This window comes from Clinocottus analis, unplaced genomic scaffold (genome assembly GCF_023055335.1).
Source record: "Clinocottus analis isolate CAN_PGR_092001 unplaced genomic scaffold, fCliAna1.0.p SCAF_11, whole genome shotgun sequence".
In the NCBI taxonomy this organism is placed as follows: Eukaryota; Metazoa; Chordata; class Actinopteri; order Perciformes; family Cottidae; genus Clinocottus; species Clinocottus analis.
This window is the reverse complement of record NW_027175832.1, coordinates 3,324,737-3,337,841: the sequence shown is the minus strand read 5'-3', so window position 1 is coordinate 3,337,841 and position 13,105 is coordinate 3,324,737. Positions and strand designations below refer to the sequence as shown.

The 13,105-nt window shown below is 40.9% G+C and overlaps 1 protein-coding gene across 1 annotated transcript in view; it reads right to left on the bottom strand.

The window, feature by feature from the left end:
- Positions 1-13,105, bottom strand: part of kcnn1a (potassium intermediate/small conductance calcium-activated channel, subfamily N, member 1a) — a 46,613-nt gene that overhangs the window by 20,293 nt on the left and 13,215 nt on the right. The window contains exons 2-4 of the mRNA XM_068600173.1: positions 5,895-6,368; positions 2,214-2,309; positions 1,024-1,442 (exon numbers count right to left, since the gene is read on the bottom strand). Coding sequence (XP_068456274.1) covers positions 1,024-1,442; positions 2,214-2,309; positions 5,895-6,368 — 989 coding nt within the window. The remainder of the gene's footprint in view (positions 1-1,023; positions 1,443-2,213; positions 2,310-5,894; positions 6,369-13,105) is intronic.

Below are 13,105 nucleotides of genomic sequence, written 5' to 3'. Positions count from 1 at the left end.
CTCGGTAAGAAAATAGCGTTTCCACCAAAATATCAAACTACTCGGCTGTGAATCAGAAAGAGCGAAAGCAAAACGCTGTGAATATCCCAAAGTATAATGTGTAGTAACCTGCTGAGGTGGACTGTGAAGAGACACCACTAAACTAGACCAACCAACAGCTGAGGGTCCGAAAAGGGCGTGCGAGGGGCGGGCGAGGGGAGTTAGTGACAGATGCCAACACGGGTTTGGGGGGTAGTTAAGAAGAGAGGTAGAGGAAGGGAGGGGAGGTACTTAGTAGTAGCAGGTTAGCTGCAGGAGGACACACTGAGCATCCGGCTGAAAGCCTTCGCCGGAGCGGATGCTTGACTTTTACACTGCAGAACATGTACAGCTTTTCATATTGGGTCTGACAAGAGCTGCTGCTACAGATCTTCCACTCTCCACCCACCCTACTCAAGTCCCCCTTCCACTCCAACTACGCACAAATGACTTTGAAACATCAAAGCTGGCATTAACGTCTCATTTCCCTATGCAAATGAAAAAACGAGAAAGGGAAAAAGAGGGTTTTTTTTTCGATTCTCCCTGCCTCCTTTCATTTTCCGTGAGAATCGTTGCTGCCCCCTTGAGACGAAGCCCGATGCGCAGTTTTGGGGAGAAAAACGGGTTCGGGGATCCCGGAGGCTGCTCTGCATTACCAAAACAAACCATTCAGCAAACAAACAATTAGACTCATGAATTATGAACAAGCCATCTAAAATAGCAATAAAAGTGGGGAGTCATTGAGAGATTGCTAAGCTAATGAACCTATGTCAGGGTGTTTTTTAAGCAGGAGTACAGTACATGACTTCCTGTACACATCTACAGCATTTATATGTAACCTATCCTGATTCTCAACTCTTCGGACCATTGCAGTTGCGTAACTAAAAACAAGGTAACAAGGGAGTGAAGGAAGAAAGGTGTCTAGTAATCCACAAGAGTGTGCATCAGCCATTTTGTTTTCGATCTGTCCCCAGCAACATCCATTATTCACAACCCTGTGTTTACCTCTCACAGACGCGCACAGTCCATGCAGCAATGATCCAGGAGGATATACTGAACACCAGCAGAACAGTTCCTGGACAGATGGTCATGAGGGTCTTCATGACAAAGCGTGTGTTGAAGTTGATTTTGTTGAGGGCGCCGATGCTGCGAGATGAAGCGTCCGTGAATAGCTTGCTGTGGAGTAACATGACCCTGCCTATCAGGTAGAGTCTCAGGAACATGGGGATGGAGAGGATGATGTCCACGTCAGCGTCGGCCACCGACGGCGTGTAGGTGAAGGCCAGCCGTGCCGTCCATGTGAAGACGTACTGGCCCGGGATGGGATGGATGGCACACACCAGCAGCTCCAGCACGATGAAGAATATCCGCTCATACGTCATGGCTATCCTCCAATCGTCCGCACCATTGTCGACCATAAACAGCTGTAGAGGAAACAGACATACACCAAGGACTTGCTTTAAAAATGTCTACACTTTTTTTTTAGGTTGAAAAAGCTGAAATCTCAAACTTTCAATCTTATTGAACCCCGCACCTTCAAATTGTTAATCATTACAACCACGCTAAGCCAAACCCACGTATTATATTTGACATTCTAGTCAAGATCCGAGGTAGTCACGCTCAATTAGATTCAAATGTGTATAAAATTAAGGACACGTTTTGCGTTTAGTGTAATGCTGTTGTCATAAAAAAAAAAAAGTGGAACGCAAGATATTACAATTTAATTCAATTCTAAGTCTGATGCAGATTCATCAAGCAACAACAAAAATAACATTAACCTAGATGGAATTAAAAGGCTGCAATGAAAACCCTGGATAATATCATATGTTTGGACAATAGAGTCATTGCATTGTTTTTGAGTCACATTTATTTTTCACTTAATGATAATGTTATATGTTAATTTCTTAAAAATGTGTGCTATGTATTAACCGTGTCAAATAAACATGATGCATGTGTACAGTCCTCTTGTGTGTACCATAAGTCATAATATAATACAAGTATATCATGAATGTTTATATTATTGTGAGCATAAATTCATTTTTCATAACAATAACATACAATAAAAGCAATATTTTAATAGGCCCAATAGTCAAATGATGAATCCCCATTATCGTCGTTATTATATCCTATCACTGTTCCAAAAAGCTGCTGGTATAATGAATAAAAAAACATTATTTTTTATGTGTTGAACTCACCTGGATTTCCCGGGCATGGTACATTATTATAAGACCAAGCAATATAACAGTGGAAAGGCTGATAAGGCATTTCAGTGCAAATGAGTATGAAGATTCCTGTAGTGAGAGAAAGAAAAACAGGGAAAATATATTAGAATTAACCTTGTAATTGAACACAATTAATATATATATATATATATATATATATATATATATATATATATATATATATATATATATATATATATATATATATATATATATATAGCCTCAAAAGATGGCACAGTCTTTATTCAACTAATGACTTCTGTCTACATCAACGGAGCTGAGGTGGAGCCAGTAAACAGTTTTACGTTTTTGGAAACAATTGAAAAACAACCTGACATAGTTGTCAAAAATCTATCCTAGTTGTATTTCTTAAGGAAACCTAATATGGCAAAAATGGGCCAAGTTCTTCTTAACTTTTAGGAGGTGCAATAGAAAGCACCCTGACGGCAAACAATAAAAAACACATGAGTTGTGCAAGAAACCAGGACAGGAGAGCTCAGTAGTAAGCAATTAAAAGTGCCCAGAACATCATTGGTATCCGTTTAACAGTGTTTTTCTTATAGTACTATAATAGGATTACTCATTTAAATTTGTTGCACAACCCTGTTGTACAATGACAATACATAAACGTTGTATGTTACTGCTCAGGAACATGGTGAAATGAGGTAATTGAGCAAAAAATAGATCCAAGCAACTGTTGATATTTACTCCTATAAATTTATTCCTATAAATTTAAATCTGTAAGTGTCACAATGAAAACAAATGCTTCTAATGTTGAATGAACAGCATGAATATCCAAATATAATTACATGCATATGCAAAAGTATGCCCACAAAAAAGCACATACTGTTCTAGTCTCTGTCACACACACAGACACACGAGTGGATACGCACACGTGCACACACAGTACTTATTAACTTAAACGTCTAAGTGAGACCAGATAATGGGGTTTTGCACACAAACAGCGCAGTCAGGATGTTGCTAAACAATGCAACTGCAGGTGTAGGTGCAGCCTGATATTATATATATATGTATATATATATATATATATATGTATATATATATATATATATATATATATATATATATATATATATATATATGTATATATATATATATATATATATATATATATATATATATATATATATATATATATATATATATATATATGCAAGCTGTTCCCCACCATCTAAACTACCAATTAATCAAAGTCTAGCACTAACAGGAGGACTTTCCACTTAATGGCAGGCGCAGAAGAGGAAAGGCTAGCATTAGCAGGGGGCCCACCACAGTGAGTGCTGCTGATGATAAATAGGCCAGCTGGATGCCAGCGCTGTAGCGTTGGATTTGAGTGCATGTGTGTGTGTACACAGGAACCATAGATCTTGGAAATTACAACCTGTATAACACAAGTCCCCCCCTCTCTATGTTGGTAAAATGCCATTTGATAAATCATGGTATAAATGTACGCTGCAGAAGGCTAATGACGTCGTAGGGTGTTTATTATAATAACACCAGCAGCAAATGACAAGAACGACAAGTGGAAATATCGTTTATAATCGTCAGTTTGATGACAGCGAGAGCAGTTCAACATTAGTCTGTCCTTCGCTGGTCCATATTACACAATGTATTTTTAGCTATCAACTAGATTGCTTTGCCCCTCAGGTCGACGACATGTTCTCAAGACATTCTAATGTCTGAAATTGTTTTGAGAAGTCCCTGGTGAAATAACATTAAGTAAACCAATTAATCCACCTCGCAGAGGTTCAAGGATTTTTCAGTCCCAGTGCTCGCTGCCTCTTAACGTGTTTCCCTCCTTCAAGGCTCAGAAAACCTTGGCTGAGCCTCAAGTGTCTGCTATGTGATGTGACACAACATGGATAACGGGCCTTCCCCAGCACATGCTACCTGTCTGGAGCTGCTATGCCACTCAGATATAAAAGGTCTTTTCCATTCAGGCTTAGGTCAGCGAGAATTAAGTGGTTCCAGTAATTTTGTATGTAATAAAACAATAACTACAAATACCCCTAATGCTGATAAGTTGAAGCATACCAGAGGCTTTTAAATGCCAAACATGTGTCAGCTGACAGACAACAAGTAAATATCTCCAGAACGTTAAAACAGCATTAAATTATTTCCTATTACAGACATATTTTAGAACTCTGCAAATCCATTTCAGGACATAGACAAACATAAATAAAAACCAATAGCTGCTTGGAAGGTGGTAAATACATGCACAATGTTCTGTTGTGCTTTATACCATAACCTGCAGCAATTTTAAATCTGCTCGGTAAAGATGAAAAGTGAAAGGGATCAACTTACAATAATACACTTAGATAATCATCAAACTTAGCAACTATCCAGAAAACAGCCAAACTTAGCAACTATCCGGAGAACAGGCCAAGTTAGCAACTAGCCGGAGAACAAACTAAGTTAGCAACTAGCCGGAGAACAAACTAAGTTAGCAACTAGCCGGAGAACAAACTAGGTTAGCAACTAGCCGGAGAACAAACTAAGTTAGCAACTAGCCAGAGAACAAGCTAAGTTAGCAACTAGCCGAAGAAGAAGCAAAGTTAGCAACTAGCCGGAGAACAAACTAAGTTAGCAACTAGCCGGAGAACAAACTAAGTTAGCAACTAGCCGGAGAACAAACTAAGTTAGCAACTATAGCCCTCTTAGTCAAACTATTTTGATCCTCTTCTTGAAGGACTCTGACCCCAAGTGATCAATAATGCCAAAATATAAACATGATTTGTAGTTAATGGGCTCAAACATATCCTGTCACTCAAATACAGGTTGTGTTGTTAAAAAAGGTGGTCTTCTTCCCTTAAATAAAAAACACCTGTTCTGTGACTTATATCTTTATACTGCAGAGCACAGCAATGCCAGCCTCCAAGTAAACATCTCTATAAATATTGTAGGATCTGGTGTAAGTGCACTAAGACTCTATATAAAAATACCCTGACACAGCAGATGTGATTGGCCGATGCAGAGGGACAACAAAAGGTCTAGGGATGATGACCTGGTCACCATGGCCCTGACACCAAGCCGCCCTGCTGATGTTCTGGTTGTCTAAACGTGTGCTATTGTCTCCATTCTTATCTGCTAAAAGTTAAAAGATGCTGTTAGGCAACTGGAACGTCATTCCCATCATTTATTCTTATTGACCTTTCTCTTCATCTCTGCATCTCTCTAGCTCTGCCTAAATCTCCATAAATCGAGCTCTCTTCATTCCATTTCCTCCACTATCCTCGTATCCATCTTCCTCTGCTACTGCAAGCTTGTGATTTCAAATGTTGGTATCACAGGGCATGACAGACAGCCACAATAGCGCTGGGAGTGGAACCAATCCTTTGGCGAAACTCTATTCTGGTGCCAACAAGGCGAAAGTGGATATACCGATGACAAAACCAGGCCTTTTATCCAGAAATGACTGAACACTAAAATGTCATAGATCACGTGACACTCTTTTTAATTTGGAGTCGTGCACTATTTCTGTCACCTTTGTTTAATAATGTATGTCAGTGTCTGGGCTAATAATCATGTTTCATAAATGTGACAGCTGCCAATCCCACACAAATCATAAATGAACAATAGCAGTGACAACACACAAAGCTCCCACTCGATGCATCACACACATGTACAACCTACCTTAGTGTAAACCCCCCATGACAGCTCCGTCTCTGTCACCATGACCACAATTCCAAACATCCCAAAAATGAGCGCGTAGTCGCTGAGTCGCTTCCGCTTCTCAAACAGCGCCCTCCGGTGGCCGAGCCTGTAGCCGATGTCCCTGTTCTTCTTCTGCGGCGCCCGGCCTCCACCGCGCCCGCTGCCCTCCCTGACCAAGCTCTCGTTGGAGGCCTTGCTGGGGTCTTCGCCGCCGTTGCCCTTCGACACCACCACCTCCAGTCCGGAGCTGTGCAGCGTCTGCAAGGGCTGGGTCTCCGAGTCGAGCTCCGCGAGGTTGCGGCGCGACGAGGACGCCAGGCTGCCCACTAGTGGTCTCACCACTCCGCCATTGTACTTGCAGGTGTTCATGGCTATCTGAGGGAGTCGGCCGCTGCTCTCGGAGAGGGAGGGCTTGGATCCAGCATGGCTCAGCTTCTTCTGCTCAGTAGTGGCCTGTGAACCAGGAAGAAGAGCGGTAAATACGATACTATCAAATCAAAAATAGTCAGAAGGTTGAAGCGAGATGTACAGGTTTAGACTTTAGATAGCATGGATGTGGGAGTTACATCTCTGTGGCTCTGGAGAGAGCACAGAGAGGAAGGATCTTGCGAAACAATTTGGGTTATAAAAGCAGATTTATTGCTCAGCTGGACATGTGGCCAAACATATAGTACATAGATGCATCCAACAGTTCTTGTTTGATAGTCTTAAATACTCCTTTTTCTTGAGAAACATATCCTGAGAGCAGGTTACAGACACAGGGTTGTTCAATTTGATTTTAAGTCTGTTAGAAAGTGTTGAAAAAAACAGGAAATCCCAATATCACAACAGTAAAAAAAACTGTTGTATGTTTTCCGTCTTTTCCTTCAAGAAAATGGCATCAAAATTGGACGGCTCGAAAACAAATAAATAATGGATAGACTTTGATGTATAAATAAAACCATATAACCAATAGTGGACCCTACAAAGTGCAGAAAATTGAATCTTTGCGCTGCACAAATTTAGATATGAATGATTAATGCTTGCCGTGACCCCGTTTCCTATCAGAGAAACACTCTTCTCCTGCAGAGATTAGAAGTGTGCTGCCCAAAAGAGAACGAAAAAGAAGAAATGTGGACTTTCTCAAATCATGCGTACCACAGAGACCAACTGTGAGGTTCCCCCCCTCAGAGGGAAACAAGGAAAAAAAAGGAAATCCATTTCCTTTGAGGTTAAGGGCAACTTCGGGGCAAGTTCAGAAAAGAGTGAACTATGTATGTTTTCGCACATAACAATCACGTTCAGCAAATATTTATATCATTTATCATTTAAATGAGATAGGAGAGGATGCATTAAACTTTTTTAAATTCTCTATCACCTCTACAAAATGTTATTTTCCTTCTTTTCTGACCGGATGCCATGCAGACGTTTCTCTTCTTGCATTGAGTCGTCCGTCATGTCTGCTCTTCTTGGCAGATCGGAGTGGGTTTCTGTGCCGGTTACGCAGACAGAAAATGTTCAATCCATGCAGAGGCTGCAGACCAGTCACCCCAGAAGCATATATCTGCCTGTCTATCCTCTGCCCTTCAGAGACTCGGGCAGATTATCATAATGGGTTATGAAAACTTCACATGGAACAGTGCTTTTCCGAAACAAGTCGGGGGTGTTTGATAGCACTGCTGGCCCTTTTTATTAGCCTTGACAAAGCATGCCTAATGCCTTTAAATGTGCTAGTGGGAATAAAGAAGGGCGGCCCTAATGGAAATTTACTAACTCCAGTCTTGTGATGTTATCGTCTTGCGCATATTGTGGCTCCATGAGAACAGGACTAAAGGTTAAGGATTAGTGCAGCCATAGTGTTTCTAATCCCCTTTTCTTTATTAAATTGCTTTTTAATCTGTGCCATTAGGACCCCTTCAGACTTTCCAAGACAGTGCAGTGAGTGAACTTTAGGTTTGAATGACAGGAAATACTGTATCAAAAAAAAAAATGCTGATATGGCAATAATGGTCAAGCTATTGTTTTTTATTTGAGGCTAAAAATAGAACGAGAGCGCTTTTGCATGTTTGAATTCAATTCAAATTCAACAAATTAAAACAAAAAGATGTGAAAGAAATGCAGGATTAGACCAATTTAAACAAGTTCTGACACTAAAGTTTTGTTTTTCTCAGCATTAGGAAAGACAACTACGATAACTTAATATCAATATAAAACATATCACTGAATATTTAGACAGGAGACCAGCAGCAGTTCTGGCTAAAATGCATAATAAATAAAATGTGTGTACACAATCAAACTGTATAGTTTATTTTGGTAGGCTATTTTAATACATTGTGTTAAATGTGTATTGGTCTTCATCAGTTCATAAATAGATTTTTTTTCCTGCATCAAGCTTCACGGTAGATCCGCCGGCTTCTTTGAATGTGTTAAATCTCCAGTATAACTTGAACTGAGCCACAAAACATCATTATTCTTTTGGTTTTGAGTGTCACAACATGATGTCACTTATTGTCAGAAGAGAATTTCCTGCCTTTGTGTAGGAAGTAAATACTCTGAAGCTCCTGTTCTGAGCTTTGCGTATTTTTAGACTCATGCAGTCAAACTTTCAGAGATGCTTGATGTGTAAATTTGATTCCTGGACTTTAATATCTGAGAAGAAGAAGAAGAAAAAAAGCCATGACAAGTATCTCAAACAAAGGTTGGTGAGTGTTGGTAGAAAACATTCTTTTGTGAGTTTATAGGACTTGAGTTTATTTTTTGTGTTCAGCCTTGGAGTATTATGGTTCAGCCTCTTGCTCAAGGTGGGAACCACCAACCCAGACGATTAATAGCTAACCTGCTCTATCGCCACAGTTTATGACACACCAGCAAGTTAAGAAAATCATTGTTCATATTGACACAAGGTGTGGCTTCATAGAGAAACCTCTGAACTCTCTATGACTGTACGGTAAACGATTGACAGAGACATGAATCCTCCCTCTAGACTGGACACTCACAGCACTCCCTGTATGGACTCTTATGGGTTTATGGCTTTAAATTTCAAAAGACATGATTGATGTGCTTGACAAATACCTTCCGACTACCTAAAACAATGTATTGAAATACATATATACGCTACCGTTCAAATGTTTGGGGTGACCCAGACACATTTTCAGTTTCTTGGCAAAGTCTCTCATGGAATATCCTTCACTTCTAAGAACAAGAATAGACGGGCCAGTTTCACATGAAAGTTATCTTTTTCTGGCCATTGTGAGAGTATAATGAACCCACGAATGTGATGCTCCAGATACTCAACTAGCTCAAAGGAAAGTTTTATAGCTTCTCTCACCAGCAGAACTGTTTTCAGCCGCGCTAACGTCAATGCACAAGAGTTTTCAGTGGTTTTCAAGGGTTTTTAAGGGGGTTTTAAGTTGTTTTACAGGTTTTCAAGGTTTTGCAAGAGATTTCACAGGGGTTTTGAAAGTTTTCTTAAAGATTTTTTAATGGTTTTAAGGGTTTTCTACTCATCCATCTTCTAAGGCGATTATAACACACTGGAACACTGTAGTGATTGCTGCTGGAAATGAGCATCTATACACCTCTATAGATATTTCATTAAAAACCAGACGTTTCCACCTAGAATAGTCATTTACCACATTAACAATATTTATGATTCATTTAATGTTATCTTCATTTAAAATCAGTGCTTTTCTTTGAAAAATAATGACATTTCTAAGTGACCCCAAACTTTTGAACGGTAGTGTATAGACATTTAAAAGTAGAGCTCTGGCTTCCTTCATTCATGAAGTTAGAGTGGTGCAAAGTGTAAAAAAAAAAAAAAAAGAGGCATTTTCCAAAACATAATTAATCTCCTCTTTAAAACATTTCTATAAATTGTGAAGGAAAATGCTGAAAACAAGACTCAATGTCCCGCTATAGGGTTTCCGATTGCAACGGATCAAAGTGAAAATGCCAAGTTGTTACAGTCAGGAGCCTGAGGTGTAAAAGGAGAACGTCCCAGGAAGTGTTGTTCCAATAAGGTAAATGAACCGAATTGATTATAGACACCGCGAGAGCAGGGCTGCTGTTACAACCTCAGCTTCAGTTACTCGTTTCTGGTGATCATCAGTCACGAAACAAGGTCAGGACCGTCCCACCAGTCGGTTTGTATGAACGCCGACTGTCTGCATTTCTAATCAAGGAAAACACTGAGCCTGAAGTGAGACGAGTAAGAGAGAGAATATCTGCACAGGCACATTGAGACAAAACACCAAGACGTATGCCTGACTTTTTCCTCTATAAAAACTAAAGAGTCCTTCACAGACTTTGCAGCGGGAGTCCTCACATCACATTCCAAAGCCTCAAAGCAGCCTCAATCAATTCCACACACTCGCCCACTTAACCAGCTATACCCAAGCTCTGTCGCTTTTTTTTCCCGCATTTCCCCTGCAACCCGACTAAAGAGTACTTTGAAAAGGGCACGGCGGGCCAGCGTTGCCCTTGTCGTCCCCTGATGCCCCCACAGAGGAGACGAGGCGGGGGGGTGGGGGGGCTGCTTGTCCAGCCGACCGACGGCTCAATTTCATTTTGGATGGCACGCAGCATCCAGGCTCTATGAAATGGAGCCTCATAATCAAATTGAAAAGCCTCAGTGCAGAACAGTTTAAATGAAGGCAACTCTCTGCCTTGCTCCTCTCTCTCGCTCTCTCTCTCTCTCTCTCTGTCTCTCTCTCTCTCCGGCCTGCTCAAATCTAATAGAAAATCCACATGCTCCAGTGTTGTGTGGGGCTTCTGTGCTGCAGTGTTGGAGGCATTACCCTAAAAATGGATTTGTGCATTGGAAAAAAAAAATCAAGCGTGCTCAATTCTGCCTGTTTGTTTATGAGTTTGTGCATGCGGGTGCCAGTCTGTTTAATTATGTGTGTGTTGCATGTGGGTGGGTGGGCGTATGTGTGCATATGTGTGCTAGTTGAACAAGCTGAGCCTCAGCCAGGCATCGGATTAGGTCGAATATTGACGCAGACAGTGTGCAGCAACCGAACGAGCGCGAGGGGGGGAATTGTTTCAGGAGATCCACGTGTGTGTGTGTGTGTGTGTGTGTGAGCGTGTAAAAATTTTGCGAATGGCGGGCGGATATTGACAAGACTGACATGAAAGGATTAACACAAAAGAGAACAAGGAAGAGGGATGAGAGGCAAAATAAGGCAGAAATTGAGGAAACATGAAAGATGGTGCAGGGTGAAAGAGAAAGAGATAAATGAAAGAGAGGAAAGACAGCTCCCGGTGGGTGTCTCTGCCAGCCCCTGGAGTGATTGAGAGCTGCAGGCTACACTCTCCAGTTTGTCCCCGCACACTAGACGCTGTCACATTTCTCTGACAGGCCAGCAGGCATCAGGCCTCCAACGTCCATCCCTGACCAGCATGAGGATCATTACTCCGGTAAAGACGGAGGGAAACCGGAGGCTGCGGCTCCACATTCATAGCAGAAACCTCCTCCAGTGACAGAAATACACATCGTATATTTAATGTGATCATGTTAGAGCATCTAATGCTAAAAAAAAAAAAGAATGTCATAAGGGTAGATATCACGTATCAGGGATAACACCATGAATTAAAATGTGTCATCGTTATCGGCGTCTTCGGCGAAATGATATTTCTTTGTGGTAGAAATGTCGAGCCTCTGCATGCCGAGCCTTATCGCCCTATACTTCATGTCCTTATATCTCTGTAGGGATGTCTGCTGTTAAATAATGGCTGCTTCTGCCCCTTCTGCTGGATAAGTCAGAGCTTTTGTAAGTGTTTCATGAAAACACGCCGGGCCCAGAGATTGCAGAGGACAGCCGACGATCAAAGAGTTGTCACGGGATATTCTTGCGCTGGCTTCACGTGTGTGTGTGTGTGTGTGTGTGTGTGTGTGGGTGTGTGTGTGTGTGTGTGTGTGCGGGACAAGCCTGGACACTTCTGTTGAAGCGCATGAACACAGGGCCAAGTGCGTTTTTGACCTCATGCATTCATTCAAACGTGTTCAATCCCACATCTACTGTATGTATTTTTTCCTATTTAACATGATATTCAAACTATACAGTTAGAATGTGATTTGTAATGTATTTGAATTAAAAAATGATGCTACCAAGCTCTGCTGAATGGATAACTCCGGCACCAAGCTATCAGACATCAAACATGGGTCAACATGGGATCGTGAGAACAGGTGTTGCTGCTGGATTAATGCTCCAAATTTGGAATTATTTTTTTTTTCCACCCTTTTTTCGAACAGGCAATAGCTGTATGATAAAATAGCGACATTGTTGCCATGATTGTTAGACATTATGGTTATATGCATCAAGCCATTTTATTCACAAACATATTGCTTGCCAACACCGACTTGAAGCACGAGGCAGGACATCGTTTTCTTTTCAATATTCAACTAAACCCACCATCTTAACCGAGGTGTTTTGGAAACATGAACCTGAAAACACAGAAGACACAAACCCTTGTTTCGGTTGTTAAAGTATTGTGTTTTGAACTAATGGTTCTTGATAGTGGCAAGGGTCAAAGATATGAAATAACCCCAAGTCTCACGACCACCACCTTAAACGTCTCAGACGCTCATCCAGGGAATACGATGAGCTGCACATGATCTGCAATGCAGCGTCCTTTACGACCAGCGTTCAATCTACAGATGAAAGACAACTCAGTGAGAGAATAAAAGGCAACAATACAATTTACACATAATAAAATGTGACAAAATAATGGGAAAGAAATATAAATCCAGCTCTGCACTGTAGTTGCCTGAGGGATGCTATATAACCTTTAAGGAGGCAAATAACTAGACTTCCAATATGGGACAATAGCACTAAGTGAGAGCAGAAACGAGACGCTATCCTTCATGTTTAGCTCAGTGGCAATCTTTTAAAGATCACCGTCACTCCAACTATGAGTCATCTGAAACATGATATAACATAATTATTTTGTTTTTGTATGTGTGTGTGTGTATTTTACAGTGAAAAAACACAGTAATACACCCTAAAGCCAAGTCAAATGCAAACACTGTGAGAGTAATATTACTATGTGCACATTACAATAAAAAAAAAAAACTCTCCCCCTCATGCTCTCCTCATTTTGAAGAAGAACAACAGAAAAGGAGGCAAAAACAAAACACAACCTCCATGGAGAAAAAGGACATGTACATGCCTTAAGGGATGTGTTATTGTTGGGACTAATAACGCGCTGTG